The sequence below is a fragment of the Ziziphus jujuba genome, chromosome 4 (genome assembly GCF_031755915.1).
Source record: "Ziziphus jujuba cultivar Dongzao chromosome 4, ASM3175591v1".
Lineage (NCBI taxonomy): Eukaryota > Viridiplantae > Streptophyta > Magnoliopsida > Rosales > Rhamnaceae > Ziziphus > Ziziphus jujuba.
Genome location: NC_083382.1, coordinates 17,385,704 through 17,409,776, shown reverse-complemented (window position 1 = coordinate 17,409,776; position 24,073 = coordinate 17,385,704). Strand labels below are relative to the sequence as shown.

At 29.0% G+C, this 24,073-nt stretch overlaps 3 protein-coding genes across 11 annotated transcripts; 1 reads left to right on the top strand and 2 right to left on the bottom strand.

Annotated features, from left to right (window-relative positions):
• LOC107410068 (putative pentatricopeptide repeat-containing protein At4g17915) lies at positions 1–3,906 on the bottom strand. Of its 8 annotated transcripts, none has more exons than XM_060816691.1 (5): positions 3,701–3,906; positions 3,009–3,367; positions 1,750–2,867; positions 1,284–1,365; positions 1–139 (listed from the first exon to the last, which is right to left on the bottom strand). In XM_060816691.1, exons 1-3 carry the CDS (start codon positions 3,769–3,771, stop codon positions 1,945–1,947), a joined length of 1,353 nt encoding a protein of 450 aa, XP_060672674.1. In that variant the 5' UTR covers positions 3,772–3,906; the 3' UTR covers positions 1–139; positions 1,284–1,365; positions 1,750–1,944. The 8 variants fall into 8 exon arrangements, with proteins under 8 accessions (XP_060672674.1, XP_060672675.1, XP_048328752.2 ...); XM_060816692.1 differs by having other exon boundaries at positions 1,750–2,726; XM_048472795.2 differs by adding an exon at positions 1,480–1,543 and having other exon boundaries at positions 1,694–3,367; positions 3,701–3,905.
• Positions 3,907–12,579: 8,673 nt separating this feature from the next.
• LOC125421939 (large ribosomal subunit protein uL5z) lies at positions 12,580–14,612 on the top strand. 2 transcript variants are annotated; one of them, XM_048472158.2, is made up of 5 exons: positions 12,580–12,731; positions 12,876–12,983; positions 13,088–13,130; positions 13,801–13,996; positions 14,188–14,612. In XM_048472158.2, the coding sequence occupies exons 1-5, from the start codon at positions 12,729–12,731 to the stop codon at positions 14,384–14,386; spliced, it is 549 nt and encodes a 182-aa protein (XP_048328115.1). In that variant the 5' UTR covers positions 12,580–12,728; the 3' UTR covers positions 14,387–14,612. The 2 variants fall into 2 exon arrangements, with proteins under 2 accessions (XP_048328115.1, XP_048328114.1); XM_048472157.2 differs by lacking the exon at positions 12,580–12,731 and having other exon boundaries at positions 12,870–12,983.
• A 955-nt stretch (positions 14,613–15,567) lies between these two features.
• Positions 15,568–17,628, bottom strand: LOC125421940 (uncharacterized). The gene is made up of 3 exons (XM_060816788.1): positions 17,045–17,628; positions 16,490–16,564; positions 15,568–15,850 (listed from the first exon to the last, which is right to left on the bottom strand). Exons 1-3 carry the CDS (start codon positions 17,273–17,275, stop codon positions 15,770–15,772), a joined length of 387 nt encoding a protein of 128 aa, XP_060672771.1. The 5' UTR covers positions 17,276–17,628; the 3' UTR covers positions 15,568–15,769.
• Positions 17,629–24,073: the final 6,445 nt, after the last annotated feature.

The following is a 24,073-nucleotide window of genomic DNA, read 5'->3' as shown; positions in this document are numbered from 1 at the left end:
AAAAAAAAAAAAAAAAAAAAAAAAAAAGAGCCAGCTGAAAGAATGCTTGTGACCATTTTTCAGATTGTTCTAGGCCAATCACGGCAGGCACACCGCAGATGACACAAAAATCATCAGTGTGGTTGATAAGGACATCGTTCTGAAAAAAGACAAATGAAAGTTGCTAAGCCATCAAACTGAGAATAGATTCTAGGACTTCACTTCCATATTAATCTCTACACCTTATCAAGAAATAATTTGATTAAAAAATAAAATTGAGTTTTCACATAACAGGATTTTGTAGTTAGGGTCTTTGCACAAACATTTGCATAGTCATTTCACCTACTCAAAACAAAAAAAGGAGTGAAGCAACCAGTTTAGTAAGGAAGAGAAGGCCACCAACGACGATGAAATATACCCTATGGCCTACGAGTCTATAACAGTTCTTAAAGGAAAATTTACAACGAAATATACCCAACGAGTCTATGACAGTCCTTAAAAGGAAAATTTTCAGGTTTAAAATCCACTAGAAGTTAAAGCAGCAGATAAAATTGTGTTTTAATCTTCTTCTTTCTTTCTTATTTTTCCTTTTCATATGTAATATCACATCTATCTTCTAAATAATCTTTAAAAATGACATTTAAAACAAATCAGGCGACGTGCAGCAAATTCAAGTTTCAAAGTAGCATGCAAAAGTTGGATCATGTAAAAGAAGAGAGTAATTACACTATGAGATAATACTATGGCACATTTTCATCTAATAACTAATACTTGACTAGAAAATGGGGCCCATCCTCTCATCTCTTAGTTGAATTGGAACCATCGTCTTTTTGGGTTGGGGAGACATTCCAGAAAATGACATGAAAGATTATCAGGATACCACACTTTTCAGATTTTATTACTAGCATAATAACTTCCTTCTAAGCAAACCTTCTAATTTCCTCTGCTTCATCACAATGTGCCATTTAGGGTTCTTAAGTGGTGCTCCTGGTTGTGTCTCTTGTTGGTAAAGATCACTCCCAGTGCACTGAAAGAGTTTTAGTCAACCATTGAATCAGAAAACTAAACTAGGACTACTGCTGAAAGGTCACTACATACTCCAACTTGTTTCCTTTTCATCAACAATGCCCTCAAATTCATTTGTTTCTATTTGAATAAGATTGTTAAAGGATTTAAGAAAAATTGTTAAAGGACCTACTAGATTAAAGTCAATTGCTTCTGTTAATTTATAGATTGAGTTTCTACTAAATCTTGACCAAACAGATTAACACAACATATAGAATTTACTTGAGAAGAATACTCACTTTGAACTAAGCTGTAATAGACAGTTTTCCCTCTCAAAAAGAGTTTTGAGTACCGTACTCCCAACAACATCCTCCATCTCTCCTGCCAAAACAGAACAAAATAATCAGTATGATTTCTACAGCAGTACAAATCCAATTTCCAAGAAAAGCAAAGTATGATAAACAATAAAATCAAAAATATATATAACATATGCACCTTTTTTGGTACTTTTCAAGAACATTAGAGAATTCACAATCATACAAATTTATAAACCTTGAACCTGCATAAGAGTAGAAGTTCACCTATCATCCCATCAAAACTTATATTGCCAAGATTTAGAATTTCCCTTGCAAAATGATTCCTGGATTTGTCCAGTCTTATGCAAATAAGGGTATAATTTGCATGTAGGTAGTATAGTTCAGTCATTTACCAGAATATTACAATGCCAAATTTGAGATGCACATGCAGTTCAAAGTAGTTATGTACCTTCCACTTCACGGCTTCAGCATAACTACTAATCAGTAGTAATTTGTGTTTTGGTGCCATAAGACATTAACTCAAACTACTGAAATTTACAGCAGGATGCCTTTACACGATGAAGACCATGGCCCCAGTCTTAGTGGAATGAATCTTTATAGTATGTCAGTTGCATCCCTTAGACCTTAAACCATATCCAAATCATTAATTTAACATCCGAGCCAACTGGATTTTTGACTGAAGCTTTCTAGCTTCATTTCTAAACCCTGAATTACGAAGGCCATCAAGGACAGCCCGTTGTGTACACCTTAGTACTCTCATACCACCTCTAAAACAAGTTAACATGAGCTTGGATGCACAGAGAAACCTTCTTGCCTTGCAAAGATTATGCACCAAGGAGGTATATGTAATAGAATCCTTGATCTCCATTGCTTCAAACAATTCCATTGCCTGATCAATCCGACCATGTTTACACAAGCCATCAATCAAGCAGTTCAATGCAGCCAAGTTTGAAAAGCCCAAGCTATTCATCTTATTGAAATGTTGTTGAGCCTCAACAATATGACCGGCCTTGCACAATCCACTGATTAAAATTGTGTGCGTATATTGATCGCATTCCAAACCTCCTTTCTGTATCTCATCCAACAACTTGAAAGCAGCGCCAAAGTTACATTCTTTACAATATAGATACATTAAAGTGTTATAAGACACTAAATCAAGTTCAATGCCATTATTCATCATCTGCTCCGCACAAGCATTTGCCTCTTTAATCCTACCTGTCTTAATCAAAGCACTCATGACAGTGCAATATGCAAAACCATCAAAGGTGAATCCTTTGCTCCTTATTTCTGACATGAGCTGAAGCCCTTGGTCATATTGCTTGGACCTAAAGTAGAATTTCAACATTATATTGTATGTTATGGCATTCGGCTCGGGGCCTGATTCCTGAAGCTCCTTGATAATTCCCCTTGCCGTATGCAATCTGCCTGCCTTGCAAAGCCCATCGATAAGAATATTGTATGTCATCAATCGGGGAACAAATGCATGACATACATTCCTAAACAACCCAAAGGCATTGTCAACATACCCATTTTTACAAAGACCATTAATCATGATGTTGAATGTCGCTGCAAGAGGAGGATGAGAAGGAAGAGGAGAAAGATGACTATTTATAATATCATGGAAAATCTTATAGGCTTCATCTGGTTTACCTAATTTAAATAAACAATGCATCCGAATATTAAAGCTCCAAATATCTGGACAAATACCTTCCCGAAGCATATAGTCAAACAGGTCCAAGGACTGTTTTAATAATCTTTTCCTTGTGGCTCCAGCCATCAAAGAATTGTAAGTAATAACATCTGGACTTATGCCAGCTTCTTTCATTCTATAAAGTATAGAATAAGCTGCATCTAATCCGACAAACCGACAATAAGCATCAATCAAAGTATTGTAAGTGACCACATCTGGAAGTATCCCCAATCTTACACCATCAACAATAACTGCTTCAGCTTTCCCCAATTGCTTGGCCTTGCATAAAGATGCTACACATATGTTCAACAATCTTGTTGATAGCTTTTTAACCCTTATATACATCACCTGCGACAGCTTCCCGATAAATACAAACCTACAATTAGGATATGTTAGATATATGCCATTTCCAACAGTTGACGCTTCAGAGATTCCCATACTCAAAATCTCTCTTCTTTTTTTTTCTTTTTTTCAAATTAAATGCATCTCAGATTCACATGGCAGTAGTTTTTGTACAACAAAAATTTCCATTGCCGTTCCCGAATCAAAAAAAAAAAAAAAAAAAAAAAACCCAAAACCCATTCGACAGGTTAGATATTGGGAATAGCAAAAAAAAAAAGGAACATCGAACAAAAATAAATAGAAGAAAAAAATTTTAAAAAAAACTCAGAGATTTCAGCATCCAGGCCCGAAGTGAAGAAAAACTAACCTGAGCAGCCGTGAAAGAAATGGAAATCGTTTCCGGCTGCTACCGTCCGTCCGGTGGCCGCCCAAATGCATATGAGGTTTTGTGCTTGTTCGATTACTTTCGAGAAAACAAAAAAAAAAAAAAAAGAACTTCAAAACATTCTAAAGACAGGCTAAATAGTTTTTGCTAACATTTTCCAGTTGAAGAACCACACCAAAGCAAATTAGAGGAAAAATAAAAAATAATAATAATAATCGAAATTGAAGTTTTTCTTAAAAAAAAATAAATAAATAAATAAATTGTTATTTTATTATTTCAAAATCAATATAATTTTTTAGTTCAATGGGATCTAATAACATTTTTTCTTTTCTTTTCTTTTATTAATTTATTTACTTAATCAAAATATTAAAAGTAAATAAATAAATAAAATATGCAGTCTGGCACACCTATAGTGGTTTTTTTATTTTAAAAAGCATTATTTTTATAAGTATTATTATTAGACTCTTTATCATGTATTTTATTTTGATATTGTTTTATAAGTATTATTAATTATTATATACTATGAAATAAAAATAAATTCTATAAAAAAATTTTGATACTAACGATGAAACTTGTGCAATACCAAATAAAAAATCACATAAAATATAAATCCAAATACAGATTCCTTTATAAAATATAAAAAATGATAAAAGGCTCCTTCTCATCCTCTTTACTTTTATATTTTTAATAAAAAAATAATTATTTTATACTATAAATAAATTTTTTTTTTTTAATTTGTGTTAGTAAAGTTAAAATTTGTGCAATATCAAATAAAAAATATTTAAAATACAAATGCAGAATTGTTTTGGCCGTTTACATTTGAAAAGCCAAATTAATTTTTATGCTAAAATGTCTAAATAAATGGTGGATTGAAGGATTTTTTTCAAGATGAGCTCTTTAAAATAAAAGCATGTGACAAGCAATAAAGAATTGCAATACTGATACCACTCTTTCAAAGAACTACACCAAATATTTTTATTTGTACTTGTAAAAACTAAAAATTGCTCTTTTAATTGCAATAATAATAATAATAATAATAATAATAATGCCACCACTCTCATAGAAAAAATAAATATATAAATAAACAGTGCTCCTATTACCAAAAAAATTAAAATCTAGGAAAAGAAAATTAATACTGTATGTTTTTTAAGAAAAATGATATATTGGTAAAACCCAATAATGAGTTTTACATATCCATATTACATTTTAATTTAATTGATTACTATTGTAAGTTGAATAAAAAAATAATATATGTTATATGTCATAAAAAAGTTATATATATACATATAATTAGTCTTTTGTCATAAAGTCCTAATAGATTTTTTATAAAAATTTTCACTTTTTAATTTTTTAATTTTTTCAAAATTAAAAAATTTAAATTTAAATATATATTTGTAATTTTAGATAACTTTTATAAAGTATTAAAAACTTTATTATGACAAACCTTCTCATGTATAAATTTCAAAAATATATTTAAATTTTAGCCGTTGAATAAATTAAATGATTGATAAATAAAATTTTAATAATAAAAATCTATGAGAATGTCACCATAAAATATTAGTTAAATATTATATATATATATATATATATATATCAATTAAGAGGCCTATGTTTTTTTTTTGTTTTTTTTTTTTAATCGTCCATTACCTCCTTTACAGGTGTGAAAAGATTACTATTTAAATTAACCTCACTTGACTTTTTATTGCTGAAAGTTAATAAGCATACTTTGAATATATAAATAAAAATATAACATAATAGGAACAAATTATGATTAAAAAAGTTTTTTTTTTATAATTTATCAAAATTTTGAAATCAATTGATTGATGATTTTGTTTAAAAAAATAAAAAACGAATGCAATTATATTTACAATTCTTGAAACGATAGTTTTGTAATTACATTTACCAGCTGACAATTATATTTTTATATAATAGTTCTTCTTAATCTTTAAGCAAATAATTTTAGATTTGGTAAAATTTCATACGATAATATAATATAAATTCAAATGATAATTTAATTGACAATATTATATTGAATTTGTTTTAATTTTAACAATAAAATCTAATAAATTAAAAAAATTTAATGGATAAAATATGATAATATCATTATACCTATTAAAAATGAAAATTTTATAAATATACAAATTTTATAATATTAAAATTATTTAATTTATTATTAAATATATACTGATTTGTTTTTTTAATTTAATATTCTAAAAATTTGAAAACAAGGCAAGATTTTTTTTTTAACGCGGCAGAAACACGATATGATATTTAAGTTCCCAGCCCTAAATAATTCCCTTAAATTAAAACTCTTCAATATTATTAACTTTTTATGGTTCATCAAGTTTTGTCTCATTCCTCATCCTCCAAACCCTTGGCATACTTTGTTCAAACAAATTGTTTTGACGTAGATTATCATCCGTGTTCTAAAGAGATAAAATTGTTTTTTTTTTTTTCAGGTAAAAATAAATTCGTTTTTATTAGCTTGTATGATTTATACTTCAAAAAAAAAATAAAAATAAAAAAATGTAAAGTTTCAGGCTTTCAGTTTTATGAACAGATTTACTTATTTAATTAACTTTTTAATTATTAATATATATTGTCACGTGAGGTTTTTTGGGTTTTGATGAAGATGGATGCCATCACGTGAGTTAAAAAATAAAATAAAATAAAGAAAGATTATCAACGTTGCTTTTTCTTTTTCTTTTTTTCTTATAAATTTTTTGTAGTCAATATTATTCTCTTTTTTTTATTATTATTATTATTATGTGTCCAGATTTTAGATTAAGCCCTTTAATATTGTTTTCAGAGTAAGGTCTTTTTGCATAAATATCCATTATTGGTTGCTCAATGTTTTTCTAACAGCTGCACAGCTGCATCATAGCTAAATTCAAGTGCTTGAACAATTTGATTGCTAATTGAGTTTTACTTTCTTTTCTTTTTTTTTTTATAGTTTACTATTTATTACCACCAATTACCAACACTTAACACTCGTGAATTCATATTGACATGATTAATTGAAAAAGTAAATTTATAAAAACATCTCAATAAGTGAAATCTTAAATAATTTTCCACCAATATTATTTATTTATACTCTTTATTTTTTATCTATAAATATTTGTTGCTCTATTTATATTTTCCCGTTCTTTCTATCTACGTTCTCTTTTGGTTAGGTTACCTTTATAAATTTATCATAAATCTCATCCAACCCATAACTCAAACCCTATATGTTGTGGGCCATAAGAGTTGCCTCATTTCGTCTTTATTTAAATCATCTTTTAAATATTATAATAGTGACATAAAAATATATAATAAATAAAAAATAAATTTAGTTTTTAAATATGTAGAGTAAAATTCATTTTTTATACCAAAGAGTTATCATAATTAGTCAATTGGAGTTAATATTAGCTATTTAAAATAAAAACCATGTAACAAATAAAAAATCCTTTAATGATGCTCTGAAAGATAACCAATTGAGTTGTTATAAAGACATATTGATAGTGATGATAAACATCTTCAATGGTTCTCCATTGCTAGAAATATTTTACTATAAAGAAACAGCCTTTTGAAAAAAAAAAAAAAAAAATCTCCAATAATTATGTGCAAGGGTTTTATTAAACTGATGTGGAAAACAAAATAAACATAAGATGTTAAGAGAATTGTTTATTTTTTAAAGCTGATTGCAGTATGACTCAATCTTTGATTTATTTTTATCAATTTTTATTTTCATTTTTTTTTTTTTTTTTTTTTGGGGCTCTAAACCAAACTCCAGCTTTCCATCCCCTTACCCTTACGAAATTCTAACCGCTGGATATTTACTCCAACTCATGTTCAAGCTCCTCTTCTCCACATCATCTGCCAAATTTGCCACATCTAAGAAAAAACATAAGAAAGAAGAAAACAAAACCTTATACCTGACTATCAAACTTCAACCTAGTCACTTTTACCTTCTATATACAGTAGTAATACAAACACCTAAGTTTTTTTTTTTTTTTTAATAATAGTAATATACAAACACCTAACTTGATTACTAAGTAACTTGACAAAATGATTAAAAATTTAATATAAGAGTAAATATAAATGAGTGAATCTTTAAAATAATATGTGAAATTGTCCCTATAGAAACAACTTAATAATAAAAGCTACTGTTTCCTCAAATAATAATTGAGTTTGAATCATTTCTTCCCCTTGATCAAATGTATTTTAAATATTTTTATATATACAAATGTGATTATATGGAAATTAATAAATATATTTATTTATTTGAACACAAAAAAAAAATTCATAAATAATATAATTTTATTTTATTGATGAAAAAATTTGAAATATCTTTTTTAGAATAGAATTGCTAAACATTATAAAGTGAAATTTATATTCTAAATAAATTATTTTATGTTATTTTATTTACCCAATAAGTCAAATATATTTGGTTATAAATTACTAAGTGTTATTTTTTGGTTATTTAAAATTTCGATATTCAATATTTTAATGGTTTTTATTATTTTATATTTCTATTTTAGCTATTAAAGTTATTAAAGTTTTTTCGTTTTTATTGATTTTTGAAAATCGAGAGCTATGTGAAAAAACCAAGAGCTGACTGAGAAAAAATGTTTTTAGGGGGCTTCAATTGAAACCAGCTAACTGATGGAAAAAATTGATTGATTTTACGATTTTTATTTTTGGTTTTTTTTTCATTATTTTATTTTATTATTATTTTTTTCTCAGGGAATTGCTGAAAGGAATGTGCATCTCCTCCTCATGTCTCGGTTGAATCCTCAAGGGTAGGAAAGTGATTATGTGTTTAAATGAGGGTAATTTGGAGAAATAATCTAAGTATTTTATTATTGTTTTTTAAAATAAATATTAAATGTTTAATTGGAGACTTATTTCCCAAAAAAAAAAATTTTGTTTAATTGGAGACTTGAAGTTGTTAGAAAAAATTAAATATCTAATTAAAGAAAAGAAAAAAACACTGAAATAATTTTTTTTAATTTATAAGATTATTTTTATAATCCTATAAATTAATAATGGTATATATCTTTTTTTTTTTCCTCTTTTACTTCCTTTTTGTTTTAGTTTTGCTATAAAAAGATGGAGGCACACTACATGCTCACATACCTAATGATATAAATCAAACTAATTGTAGTTGTCATTGAAAAAAATAAAAAAGAAAAAGAAATAAGACGCATTTTTAGTTGTTAGTAAGTTTACTTGAAATTAGTTTTTAACTTTTTTTATTAAATTTAAATTAGATTTATAAATTTGAATTTATATAATATATAAAAATAGAATAGTCAATACCACGTATTATCATAATATTTAAATAGATGATGGCATCATCAAGTAGTCAGGACAATTAGCACAACACTAGACAGTAGTAGACACTAGGTATTATAGTAATAAGTAGTAACCTCTATGAACCATATTCGGCACACTTTATATACAGCCTGAATCATTAATAACTTTCTCACTTCTAATTCTTAAATTACTCTCTCACTTCTATTTTAAACCTTTCATATTTTCGTAAAAGCTTATCTTTTTAGTTCTTTAAAGTTTATTAGTTATACTGCGACAATGGATGGTTTTCTCAAATGGATCTCCTTAATTTTATAATCAAAACATGTCTAAAATAATAGTTATAATAAAAAATATTTTAAAAAATAATGATCTATATATTAATATATTTATGGTTTTATTATATTTATTTTATTGGTAGACAATAAGATTTTATGTATAGTAATTAATAATAAAATAGATCTTCTAATTTGTATAATTTATATGTTAATATCTTTATTCCTTTGTCATGTTTATTTAATTGTAAAATAATAAATTATCTTACAAGTTAAAATATATGTAACAATTAATAAATTACCTTATAAAGTAAAAAGTAAATAATGATAATAATAAAGGTAATTAAATTATATTATAAGGATTTAATATAAAAAAATTAATTATTTCTAAAGAATAAAAAAATGATATTCATAATAAAAAAATAGATTTATAATCTCTTTATTAATATCTTTGTTCGTTTATTATATTTATTTTATTGTAAAATAAAAAAATTTTGTACATGGTAATAAAAAATTACATTCCGTACATTAATACATATACATATACATATGTAGATGTGTAATAAATGAAATTTCATTATCATAATATATAGATTTCAATAATGAAATTAATATCATTATTTGATCTTAATAAAATATATCTAACCATAAATAAATTATCTTATAAAATTATATGGTAAATAATAATGGTAATAATAATAACAATAATAAATATAATTAAATTATATTATGAAGATTTAATATCGATAAATTAATTAATTGCAATATCATAATATATAGATTTCAATATCATAATATAATTAATTATTTGAAATTAATAATGATGATTCAATATTATAATATATAGATTTCAATAATAATGAAATTGATCTCCTTATTTAATCTTCTTAAAAGAGAGATGGTGACCATACATGGTCAATTTTCAAGTTAATTCAAATAATAAAGAAAAAAACTTTAATTTGAAATAATGGTTTAATTTTAGGAATTGAGAAAAATTTTCATTCATTATTCAAAACAATATTTGTATACTTATAAATTTTGAAGATTTTCATCTATGAAGCAAATGATCTTTAAATCCCAATCAATCAGGCATATAACTATTAAACAATATTTCCTCTTTAATTTCAATTTTTGTTATAATAAAAATTATATAGTTAATTAATTTGATTCGATTTGAATATAATTAATTTTCAAAATCATATATTATAGTTATGCATATCGTGCATTCACGAGATTGGTACTAGTGATCGATGAAGTTCAATATAAATCCAAAAAACAATGATATAACATCTTACCCCATCGCCTAATAAACAAATTAGTATCCAAAACACATTGTTATATGAAAGTTTTCAATTTATATGAATGCTCAAATAACTCAGTAATCTCATTACCAAAAACAAGAAAAAAGCCTAAATATTCTCATTTTTATTTATCCTTAATGACCCTAACATGTTTTTTGTATTAAAAAAAAAAAAAAACTGTAATGGACGTTTAGAGATTTTTTTTTTTTAGCATAGTATTATAGGTATCAAAATATTAAATAAAAATTATAAAATTTTATATATTAATATATTATTGATTAATATATTAATATATGGATAATTAAATTAAAAAAATAAATTAAATATTATTAAATTATTTTTAATAATAAATTATTAAATTATTTTATAAATAAATTTGATGAATATTTTAATGTCTCTATTATCAGTTTTTTATTATTTCAATTAATTAATGGACCTAAGGGGTAGTGTATTTAACGTTATCCTTCGTTATGGTGAGCGTATAAAATATATTAAAGCAGAAGTAAGACTTATCAGTAATCATGGCTTAAATGGCCTAAGACGATAATCAGGCCCAACAAAAACACATGGCAACACAATTGAATCCGCCATCATAGCCCAAACACCCCTAAAGACTCAAATGGCAAGTTTACCCCGATCCAGTGAATTGGGACAACTTTAAAAAGGACGTAATTATAAAGGAGAATTTGACCCATTACCTTTTTTAAGGGCTTCAAGTATATTCACCCTTTCCGTTTTAAATTTTTTTTTATTTTGCGTTTTTAATTTTCAATATTTTTAGATTACCCTTATAAAATGTAAAAAGAAAAGAAAAAAAAAATTAATGAAAGGGTTTGCTATTTTCCCCCTAACCTAGGAATGTCAATGGGCGATGTGGGACCGGTTTTTAAAATCCCGTCCCCATTTCCGTAGAAAATTTTCTATCTCGTCCTTGCGATTTTTTCCGTTTCTTTATAGGCGAGGCGGAGATGAGGATTCCCTAATCGGGGACAGGGCATGGTGGTTTTCTTCGGTTTTTTTTTTTAATCATTCATATATTTTTTTAAAAAATTTATATTATTTTTTTTATGAATAAAATATAAATAAGGTGATTAAAATACAACAAAAATATAATAAAATATATCGATATCGACAGCCAAAATTGAGAGCTTAGAGTTGGAGCTTATAAGAAAAGAAGAAAATGATGTTTTACATAAATGAAACTAGAAAAAAAAATATATATATATATATACTGGGCGGGTTCGGGATGGAGTGTTTATTCTCCGTCCCTGGTTCGGGTTTTAAACCTTTGCCCCAAGTTCGTCCTGTAATCCTAATTTTTTGAAGAAAAACTGCCCTGTTAAGAACGGTGCATTGCGTGGATCAAGTCGTGCGGGACAAATTGCCATTCCTACCCTAACCTGAACGAAGCACAAAGATTCCCCAAATTTTTATCCTCCGATCAGAGACAGATTTTTAAATTAATTGGAAAAAAGCCTATCGAAATCACTATTAAGCTCTCATACTGCCATCACCGCCACGTCCGACGACCTTTTGCCAATGGCAGGGTCAGGCCCAAGTGGGCTTAGAAGACTATTTTTTTTTTTTCTTGTTTGTTTGTTAGATTTCTATGGCTATATTTTTATTTTTCCAAGAAAAATTCAATTTTGTGGAATTTTGATAGGATTTGCGCATGCTTTTTCATGGAGAGTTGTGGGATGCTTTTTCATGGAGGAAAGGAAAGCAAAGGTGGAGTAGAGATTTTTTCTTTTCAATAGGATTGTGTGTGGATTTTTTGGAAGAAGGAAAGAAGGAAAAGCAGAGGTGCAGGCATGGCTTTCGGGAAGGAGGAAAGGAAAAATAAAGTAATTTTTTAGTTTTATTGATGGTAAAATAGAAGGTAGATAAAAAGAACTGAAGAAGGAACGGATAAAATATCCTTGATCTCTAATTTTGATGGGTATTGGGCCAAATACCCAATTATAAATCTAAAAGAAGCTATTAGAGTCTTTCAAGCCCACCACATAAAAGGCCCATCAAAACCCTAGGTATCTCCATTACCGTATCCCCGTGTCGCATATTAGGGTTTCATCGTCTCCAACCCATTCTCATCCTCTCTAAGTCCCCTCCACCTCTGCGGCTGCAACCCCCAAAACCCAAATGGTCTCTCTCTCTCTCTCTCTCTCTCTCTCTCTCTCTCTCTCTCTCACACACACACACACACACACACACACACACACTCCAGATTTAATCGTTCATTTTCACTATTTAGGTTTTTTTCACTGATTTTCCGGGTATGAAATGCAGGCTTCTGAAAAGAAATTAGCGAACCCCATGAGGGAGATCAAGGTCCAGAAGCTTGTCCTCAACATCTCAGTCGGTGAGAGCGGAGATCGTCTTACCAGAGCAGCTAAGGTAACCGTTTTAGCTTCCAACTTTTCAGCCAAAAATCTACTTGAAAATTGTCATTTTTATCCATTTTTATAGAAAATATATGCTCTAATTTTTTGTATATATAGGTGCTGGAGCAGCTCAGTGGGCAATCACCAGTTTTCTCTAAGGGTAACAAATTTTTTTTTTTACACTCTTAATTTCTTGTTGTTCTGCTTTGGATCCTGGGTTTTCCGTTGTTGGGATTGTTAAAAAAAAGAAAAAAGAAAAAAAGAAGCAGAAGCTTTAATATGTTAGCTTGCTTTGCTTTATTTGCTTTTCATTTTGTGGATGCAAAACTGCATAGGGATTAAATGTAATATAGATTAATGTTTTGTTCTTCGTGGAATGGGTTTGTGATTTCAGTACAAGTATAACCGTAGAATCTGATATTCGTTACTCAAAGTTAGTTTCTTTGCAACCAAACAACCAAACAGTGAGGGAATAGAGTAAAGATTGACAAGGAAAAGGTGTAGAACTGTTAACAGTTTATCTCTTAAAGGAGAGGAGCGTATAAGTTTACATATATTAATTGAATTATATCAGTAAGTTTGAGTGAATTGGGTATATATTTTACTTATGCATGTTTTTTAAAGAATAATTGGTTCTGGGCTTTGAGGATTATAGTTGGAGCAATTCACTAAAACACAATTATAGCTCATATAGTCTCAGCACATTTAGGTAATGTTTTTTCGAGAAACTTAAAAATTGCTGGTTGCTGGTTTGTGGTATCAATTTTGTATTTATTCTCCATTTATTTTCTTTGCTGTATTTCTTATTTGTTTATCTTTGAAATCCATAGCAAGGTACACTGTTAGGTCCTTTGGTATCAGGAGAAATGAAAAGATTGCATGCTATGTCACTGTCCGGGGTGAAAAAGCAATGCAGCTTTTGGAGAGTGGGCTGAAGGTGAAGGAATATGAACTGCTAAGAAGAAACTTTAGTGATACTGGCTGCTTTGGCTTTGGTATCCAAGAGCATATCGATCTTGGAATCAAGTAAGCTTCTTTCCTGTGGGTAGTTTATTTATAATTTAGCAAGCTGAAACTGTTTCATGATCATGTGTAATTTGTGGTGTCTTGTTATAATTTCATTCATATAGGGGGAAATGGCAATGGTGAATATATTATTCTTTTCTTTTGTCTGTTTTATTTTTCTTTTTCAATTTCTGTTATTTTTAATTTGTCAGATATGATCCTTCCACTGGTATTTATGGAATGGACTTCTATGTTGTCTTGGAGCGTCCTGGTTATCGTGTTTGCCGCCGTCGCCGATGCAAGTCTCGTCTTGGGATCCAGCATAGGGTCACAAAAGAGGATGCCATGAAGTGGTTCCAGGTCAAGTATGAGGGTGTGATTCTCAACAAGTCACAGAATATTACAGGTTAAGAGGCTTGCAGAATTATCCATGTTAGCTGCTGGATTAAACTACTAGATGTTCTCTTTTCGTATCAGTAATTTTCAATTTTGAGTTTTGGATAACTGGAGTTGGTGTTATCAGATTTTTGGCTTCTACTGAAATATAGTTTTGCAGCAGGACAATGTTTTGTTCAATAGCTACCTTGGTTAGACATGTTCTTTTGGTTTTAATGCCTATTTTTAATCTTTGTTGCCATTGGTTTGCCCTGTGCCTCAGCATGACCCGACCTTATTTTGGTTACATATTGGCTTTTAAGAAAGAATTCGATTTAAGCGGCAATAACTTCAATGAATGAAAATTAAATAATTTTGTTATGATTTTGGTTTACATTTGACATGTCTGTTCGAGAACAGCCAAATAAATCAGTTGATGATCAAAATTGGGAGGAAAACTTATGTTTTACCTAAGAGGACCGTGAGAAAAATATTTATAAATTCCAAAACTTGGTATGGATTAGCCAAAAAAACATTTGGTTGGTTGTAGTGGGATGCATAAATTCCTAGAAAGAATAGGTAATAGATCTTCTAATGGATTCTTACTTTTTCAAAGTCTGCGATGGTTAATTATGCGTTTCAGGTTATATTATCCTATCTTAACACTTGGAGCTTTATAGTGATATCTATTAGTATTTCAATCCCTGTCCTCTTAGGTGTTGGACGTTTAACATTTACCCAAAAAAACAAAAGGTGTCGGGACATTAACAAGAGAAAATCATATCAGTCCCTTTGGCATATTCTGTACTTTCAACTTCCTTCGCATCTATTATTGAATTTCAAAATTTATTACATCTGAAATTACAATTGTATTGCATTATACATAGATCGTAAATCAAATAATAACAAAGTTTAATGAATTTGGAATAATTTCCTTAACAGGACAAACATCATTTTAGTGCTTATACAAAATGTTTTAAGAATTTAGCAGGAACTTCAATTATATATGGTGGAGAAGATTCAAAGATAAAAATATATATTCGATACATTTTTTAAAGAAAGAAATCAGTGGCATATTGCACTTGTTTTATGAAAAACGTAATGAGGGTATATTAGTTATTTTATAATATGAATTACACTTAGAACTGATATAAAAAGGTCAAATGTGTCCAAGCCCCCAAAAAAAAAAAAAAAAAAAGAGGTCAAATGTGACAAGATAAATGGACGTAATTTTCACTAAACTAAGAAGATTTAATATTTTTCAAAAAGCAAAAAACATTATAAGGCATGCTTATCTAATATTCCCTCCAACTGCCATTGAGTTTCGAAATACATAACCCATGTGAAGACCTTTCAAAACTACTCTACGAAAATAAGGTATTCTACATTTCTAAGGGACATTAAAAACAAAGGAATTCTTCATGGAATTCTGAGCTTCTTTCCAGCATAAATGGTATCACCTTCAAGCCCATTTGCCTCTTTGATTGCATCGATGGATACCTAATGAGTGTACCCAAAAAAGAAAAAAAAAATTAAAAGCAAAAAAGTGAAAACTGGCCTTTTACTCTCGAATATATAGAATTAAAAAAAAAAGAAAAAAAAGAAAAAAGAAAAAAGAAAAGGGTGTTGTACGGTTGAAGATCTAGAAAGAAATGTAATTATAGGATTGAACCAAAACGAAATGAATGAGTAGAAGACACAGTATATATCTTGTAAAATTTGAACCCTCATTTAACGTGTCTAATATATATATATATATATATTTATATATGTATATGTATATATTTTTTTCTCGCAAAATAATATAATATTATTGTATCGTAAACAATGTTACTACAAGCTCATATTGAGCAAACCACTGTCATATTATCAATACTTGTTTGGACGATATTTTGTAGATGGATATTAATTATTATTCTTTTTTTTTTCACATTTAAAAAAAAAAAAAAACTATTCCTACAATATATAAAATACAGTTTTATAAGGATTTGACATCTATTCTTGCAGAAATTTCTGAATAGCAAAATAAAAGGCCAAGATATTGCTTCATTATGCGCAAAACAAAATATATTATATATATATATATATATGATTATATTTTAATTGAAAATAGCTGGAGAGAGGAGATTCCAAAAATACCCCAGATTTTCTAGAGAGCCCCCAAAGAGTATCGCCTTTGACAATCTTTACTGTTCTCTGTGAGGATTCTGGGGCCTCTTATGGTACATTAATTTTTTCTTCTGGTACATTTTGATCAATGCAGCTAATGGGCTTCTGATATAAATATGACAATACCAAGCAAAAAGGTAAAAACATTACTCTTGAATATCTAATTATAACGAATATAGTAAACCAGGTAGTCCAAAATCACGGAAAAGAAACAAAACAGAATGTTCAACTCCAAGATACGAAACAGGTCTGTACAAATTCATCAACATCAGTACAAATGAAGAAATAAAAAAAAAAAAAGCAAAAACAATATGATTGACTCAAGTAATTGATTTATGGAATGCATCAAACAAAATCGAAAAAGGACAATTACTGGGTCGCTCCAAAACTCAAAACAAAACGAGAAATGGCTCACTCCAAGAATATCAAAATTTAACATTGGAAAGACAGAAAACGGTTTTTCGCTTCTTTAAAATTAAAAAAAAAAAAAAAATCAAAATTGAGAGACTGAAAGCAAAACCATACCTCGTAACTCATTTTAAAGATGGGCTCTTCGGGTTTGGGAGGAGGCTGGGAGGTTGGCATTTGAATCGGCTGAGTTGGCTCACTGAATGGATGGGTTTCATTTCTGTTTCGATTGAGAGGGTTAATGGCTTTGAGAATGCTCAAGGCAATGCCGGAGAAGACCACTATCCCAGCCGTTTTAGCGACGGCGCTGTCCTTGGGGTCAGCGTCGGCAGCGCGTGGGTCCGACATTGAATTTGGGAGCTTTAAAGCTGTTTTGATCGAGGACTATCCGATTTGGGGGGCTATTTAGGGTTTCAGACCGAGATCGTTCCGTTTACGAAGGCCAGAGAATACATGACTGGTCTACCAGACAGCTTTAATGGAACCTTTGTCTGAATTACAGGCGACGAGACCACGCGCGTTGTTGACGCGCTTTTGAGCTCCTCCATTTGGGTATCGGGCGGGCTTTCAAGTTCGGGCTACGTTTTGAGTTATGCCAGCTAAAAGCACAAATACAAGCCGACCTAATTTTTATTTTTTATTTTATTTATTTTATGGATTAATATAATATGGATCAAATATCTTAGCTTGATATTAAAATTATCTTTTAAGGGTCGGAAATGGTTTGGGTTGGATTGGTTTTAATCGAAATTTTCAACTGAATTGATTACTCGGTTACACTCATATAATAATTTGAATCGATACGATGTCAAGTGAAAAATCGATCTTCAACCAAATAAAACGGATTAGTTTAATTTGGATTTAGGTTGGTCGGTTTGGGCTTGCCTTTGGACCTACGATTATGGACCTGCTTTTTATACCTATCTCATATAATTTTTAGTTTCAATTTTGATTCTTTTAAAATGGGCACATTTGGACTTTTTGGACCTAATAACCATTACACCTTTTTTTTTTTTTTTTTAAAAGCAAAAACAAGAAATGAAAAAAAAAAAAATCAACAAATTATTTTATACATGTAAATTACAGGCTTACAACACATTACAATTCCAAGTAAATTATAGGCTGCTGCATCTCTCTCAAGCACAATAAATTACAAATAATCAAATACAAGTATCCAAGTAAATTACAGGCTTAAAACACATAATACAAATTTATAAATACAAATGTTTAAAATATAAATATCAATTCATCAAGAATTCAACATACAGTGCCACTGCCACTGCCATTCCAAAAGGAAAATTGAAAATTGAAAATAAAAAATTACAATTCCAAAAGTCTAGTGCCACTACCATTGCCATTCCAATTTCCACCATATACAAAGTTCAAACTTCAAACTTCAACCACTTTACTACAATCACAAAGGAAACCAAAATAAATTAAACTAATAATGTGATGATTAGTAAGAAATAAAAAATAAAACAAAAAAGTTTAACTTTAGCATTGTCAAAATCTTTCAAGGCCATCCAGTCCACAATGCACAACCAATCTTTTTTTGTTGCTGCTGGTTGGAGTTACTGCTGTTGTTTGGCTCTGGCATATCTCTTGGAGTGACACCATATAGAAGCAAATATTATAAAAACATTAAAAAATATATGATTTGCAAATGATCAAAAAATAATCTCAGTTGCATATTACATTACCTGCATCTAAACTTTCATAATACTCCATCTTTTCTAAAAAGAATCTGTCCAAACTAGGAGAAGCATTAAGCCAATTTTGATAATATATCAAAGCTTCCATCATTTTAGTAGTCAAAGAGCTCCTAAAACGATCAAGTATCTTGCCTCTAGTGCTAAAAATACTTTCGGAAGCCACAGTGGAGACTTGAATGGCATAAACATTTTTTACGATCTTCTCTAACACAGGGTATTTCCCTCCATTGACCCTCCACCAATTTAAGATATTGAAATTCTTGTTTAAACCATATTCACAAAGGTTTGCTAAATACCTATCCACATCATTTTTGACCTCTTTACATTTGCTTTGTTCTCTCTAATTTAAATAGGCGATTCAGACCTAGTCAGCATAGTTGATCTGTTCTCATCTACTGTTATTACTATCCAAACTGGTTCCACAAGACTCAACACCAGTGAAAGATTGGCAACTACTATCTGAACCCATTTATTTCTCAACATACCAAATATAAAGCCTCATTAAAGTCATTTTGAAACCATTAGTCAATTCAATAACCTTGCTTTCATCATTGTCATAAAGCATCCCATAGCTAAATGACACATCATCCAACTTATATTTTGGATCAAGCATTGCTGCAATTAAAAGCAATTTATTGACATTTCCCATAGATCCCCAATACTTACTATGCTTTTCTGTCATTTTCCTTGCCATAACACACAACCGGTCATCCTCACTAACACACAAATCATTCAATTGTTTTTGTGCGGAAGAAACCTAATGGAAGTATATGTTGGAGGTAACATGTAAAAAAGCACTAAATTTAATAGTCACATCATAAAAGCCTTTATGAAATTGGACAAAAACTTTGGCATCATCTTAATACCTAGTTATAGGAGGTCCAACCTTCTTTCTAGCACAATCATCCTCTCCAAAATAGGAATCATAATGTCCATCTTCTGCCTCCATTCTCTCAAAGGCTTTTTGAAATGTCAAATCTGACTCTAATATTAAGTATGTGGAGTTCCATCTAGTTGGAACGTCCAACCATATTAAAGCTTTACAATCAATTTTCTCTTAACTGATACACTCTTTAAATTTTTGCAATCAAGAAGGAAAGACTGTAACATATCTCACAGCATTACAAATGCTAACAATTGAATCATCTAATTTTTTCAAACCCTCACACACAATCAAGTTGACAATGTGTGCACTACATCTAACATGCAAAAAATTAGCATCCAATACACAACTTTTCCAATATAGCATTTTTCTCTTAAGATATGCAATTACATTATTGTTTGTATTTACATTATTAAGGGTTATTGTTAACATTTTTTCAACACCCCAATCATGCAAATAAATCTCAATTATCTTTCCAACTGCCTCTCTTTTATGATTAAGAACCACACGAAAATTAAAATTCTTTTATGTAACTTCCAATCATCATCAATATAATGGACAGTCAATGACATATAACAAATATTTTTAATAGAAGTCCATGTATTAGTTGTGAGACTAACTCTTTATCCCTTTGCAACAAACATCTCTTAAAGCCAACTTTTCATTCAAGCACAATTGATAAATATCCTTTACAATGGTTCTTCTAGATGGAGAATCAAACTTAGGACATGCAACATTACAAAAGTATCTAAACCCATGGCCTTTTACAAAATTGAAAGATAACTCATCCAATATTATCATTTTGGCACATGCCATCCATACATGCCTTTTTGTTGAAAATCATAGTTATCAAATTACTACCACTACCATCGGACTTTCTATCAAAAGTTAAAGTTTTTACCTTCTTTTCATCCACTTTATAAGGGTGTTTCTGATATTGCTTCAAATGGTTTTTTAGGGTACTAGTTCCACACTTCTTAGAACCACATGCATAATCCTTATGATAGTATATGCATTCACATCTAGGGTCATTAGGATCTTTATCTTTTATTTTGACAAAGTAATCCCATACATCACTTGTTGGCCTAGAAGGTTTTTTATTTTTATTTTTTACCTTATGAAGGTCATGGAAGTAATGTTGATTTGGCATTAAACGGACAGGATAGCAGTTACACAACAGTTCAATTCCGTAAATTCCACAATCTCAATCAAATCGATTTACAATCACTTGTAATTTAAACAATTACATTCATAACATTTCAACTTCAATTCCACAATATTCAGCATACATACTGCAAATATGCAAATAAAAATTACACAATAGTTCAACTTCAATTCCATAATATTCAACATACATATTCAGCATACATACTTCAATTCTAATTCAAGTTTTAAAACCAAAAAAAGATGCAAAAAATTGAGAATCTAATTCAGAGTCATGAAGACTCTAAAATGTAGGCTAACTCATTTAAAATTGTAGTTTTAGAAATTCAGAGTCACAGAGACTCTGAAATGTAAGCTAACTTTTTTAAAATTACAATTTCAAAAATTCAGAGTCAAAACTCTGAAATGTAAGCTAACTTTTTTAAAATTGCAATTTCAGAAATTCAGAGTCATAAAGACTCTGAAATGTAACAATCTCACAATTTGAATTCAAAATTTCATAAAAATAGAGTTACAAAGACAATTCAGCATTTTAAATGCACATTTTTAGAAATTTAGAATCATAAAGACTCTAAATAAGCAAACTCATGCTTATGCAGTCACTTTCCCATAAAAAATAGGACAGCCAGCAATTACACAACAAAGTTACAACGAAGCAACAAAATTTATAGTCCATTTATGTAATTAGTTTTTTTTTTTTTTGGATAATACATAATATCTTTATTAGTTTTTTTTTTTTTGGTAAATAACAATTAACATATATTTGTATTAGTTGAGTATTCAGTAGTAAATAATTATTTGCTATGGAATGAACTACTATACAATTTTCCTTTTTCTTTGGGTAAACGAACCAACTACTATACAAGTCATTTATGCAATCACACAACAAAATTACAAAGAAACAACAAAAAATCGGAGTTAAACACAAATAAACACAATCAAATTTAGAGTTACAACCACACAAACTCTGAATTCTAAAATTCAATTCAAGCACATTTTGTCCATCCACAACCAGGGAGAGTTTGAGAGAACAAAACAACTTACCTTAAGTTATCGTAGCTTCACTTAAGCAATTAATTTTTGAGATCGTCAAAGAAAAATAAAGAATTTTGAAACAGTGACTTTTCAGAAATTAAACCCTAAAAGGGAAAAAAATTGGGGGAAATGAAAATTTGCAAATTATCTAAGAATTAAAGTGATGGTTGGTGACCAGATGATGGTAATCGAGACTGTTGATGGTGATAGAGCTAGGGTTTTGGTCAACCATCTCAACCTGAGAATGGATAGATTGGAGAGTGAGAGACTAAGAGTGAGAGTAAAAAAGATAGAGAGATTGAATTTTAGCGTGAGAGATAGAGATAGAGAGAGATAGAGGGAGTGAAGAGGGGAATGGAAATCGAGAGGTGAGAGGGTGAGAGATTAGGAGTGAGAGAATGAAAGAAAGAGATGAGGGAGATTGCCGTCGTCTAAGAGATGGTAGAGGTCTGGAGGAGATGCTCGTTTCCGTGGGTGGTGGCTGGTGAGTGGTCATCGAGAGACTGATAGAATTAAGGTTTCAGACAATTTTTCCTTTTTTTTTTTCCAGAGACAAAGAGTGAGAGAGGAGGGAGAGGTCGAGATCGAGGGGTTGAGAGTGAAAGAGAGAGATAGAGATAGATAGATAGAGATATATATATATATATATATATAGAGAGAGAGAGAGAGAGAGAGTTGTTTTTTGATATTTTGTTGTTTTTTTAAAATCAAATATAAATATATTATATATATAAAAATATAATTATATATGTATTTTATATTATTTTAAGTAATGCGGTTTGGTTCGAGCGTTTTGCCCTTTTGTCAAAGCTAAAATCGAAAATCGAATCGAACTGCTTCTTTTTTCGCCTCAAACGAATTGAACCGACCAACCGAACTCACCCAATCTGATCTAAAAGCGATCTGTTTGGTCGGATTGACCAATTCGGTTCGATTTTAACTGTTATTTGCCCACAACTAGTATCTTGTAATTTAAAATAATTTAAAAATACTTTTTATGTAGTTAATTTTTATTTTAAAAGCTTTTGTTTTTTCTATTTGATATCATGAAATGACCTAAATATCTTTGTAATTTAGAAATGACTTAATAATTATTTATACATTTAATATTATATACTCAATATAATGTTTATTAAATTTTATAATATTACTAATTTCATATTTTATTATATAATTTAAACATTTTCATCAATTTTTTTTCTTTTGTTTATTATGTAAATAGATTTTTTTGATATAATAAAGTTGACAATTAAATGTATATATATATATATATATTTATATTAACTTTTTGATCATTACTATCTATATGAATTAATTATGCGATTTGTAAATAAAAAATAATTTTGTTATTAACATAACAAATATTTTGTATGATATTGTATATAAAATTATTTTTTATTTTATGCTTATACATATATAAAATTTGATTTGTTACATAAATTATTATATTTTAAAACCATTTTTTCTATTTTTTTTACATCCATGTAATATGTAAAATGTGTTATACATCAAATGTATTAACAATATTAACAAACATAGAAAAAGTAAAATTACTCTCTACAATTAAAAATATTAAAAATCAATTAAAAAAATTAAAGAAAGAAAAAAAATTATATATATATTTTTCCCATTTGCAAATTGGTTGTGCTAATCTTTTTTTTTTCTTGTTCTTATTGTTATTATTATTATTATTTACTATTTTGAACTACAAATCACCAATCTTATCGTGAAGAAGAAGAAATATCAAAAACTAATTAAAAAAAAGATCAAAGAAAGAAAAAAAAGGCTTTTTTTTTTTTTTTCTCGGCTTGTCCACTACAAATTACAAATCTTGGTTGTACAAATTTGGAAGAAGAAGAAGAAATATGAAAATTACTTAAAAAAAGAAAGATTGAAGAAATAAGAAGGCCTTTTTTTTTTCTTTTCTATCTACAAATTGCGGATTTGGATTGTATCGATTTGCTTTTTTTTTACTTTCCTAATATGCAAATCATGGATCATATTGAAGAAGAAGTAGATCTTATGTTAGATTGTACCAATTTGCAAATGCAAACCACCATGAGGTACTTATGGGGTTGTATTGCAAAAAAGAAGAAGAAAAAGAAGAAGAAGAAGGAAGAGAGAAGGGGGGGGGGGGGGGGGGTGGATTTTATATACTAATATGCAAGTGCAAACCACCATGAGGTACTTGTCGTGTTTTGGATTTGTTATAGTTCTTTGGAAAACTAAACTGAACCAAACAAAATCAATGGGAGAAACCAACCAAATCGAACGAACTATCATTGATTTGGTTTAGCTTGGTTTGGACTTTGGTCAAATACCCTATTTTTTTTTTATTAATTCTTAGTATTT

Excerpts from the sequence above, each read along its gene's own strand:
- LOC125421940 (XM_060816788.1), bottom strand. The coding sequence starts at position 17,275 with ATGTCGGACCCACGCGCTGCCGACGCTGACCCCAAGGACAGCGCCGTC. Across the intron at positions 16,565-17,044 it reads TCTTTAAAATGAGTTACGAG|GCCCCAGAATCCTCACAGAG; the intron begins GTATGGTTTTGC and ends GTACCATAAGAG. Across the intron at positions 15,851-16,489 it reads GGCTCTCTAGAAAATCTGGG|GTATCCATCGATGCAATCAA; the intron begins GTATTTTTGGAA and ends TACACTCATTAG.
- LOC125421939 (XM_048472157.2), top strand. The coding sequence starts at position 12,870 with ATGCAGGCTTCTGAAAAGAAATTAGCGAACCCCATGAGGGAGATCAAG. Across the intron at positions 13,131-13,800 it reads ATCACCAGTTTTCTCTAAGG|CAAGGTACACTGTTAGGTCC; the intron begins GTAACAAATTTT and ends TGAAATCCATAG. Across the intron at positions 13,997-14,187 it reads CATATCGATCTTGGAATCAA|ATATGATCCTTCCACTGGTA; the intron begins GTAAGCTTCTTT and ends TTAATTTGTCAG.
- LOC107410068 (XM_048472794.2), bottom strand. The coding sequence starts at position 3,771 with ATGCATTTGGGCGGCCACCGGACGGACGGTAGCAGCCGGAAACGATTT. Across the intron at positions 3,368-3,700 it reads TTTCTTTCACGGCTGCTCAG|GTTTGTATTTATCGGGAAGC; the intron begins GTTAGTTTTTCT and ends TCCTAATTGTAG.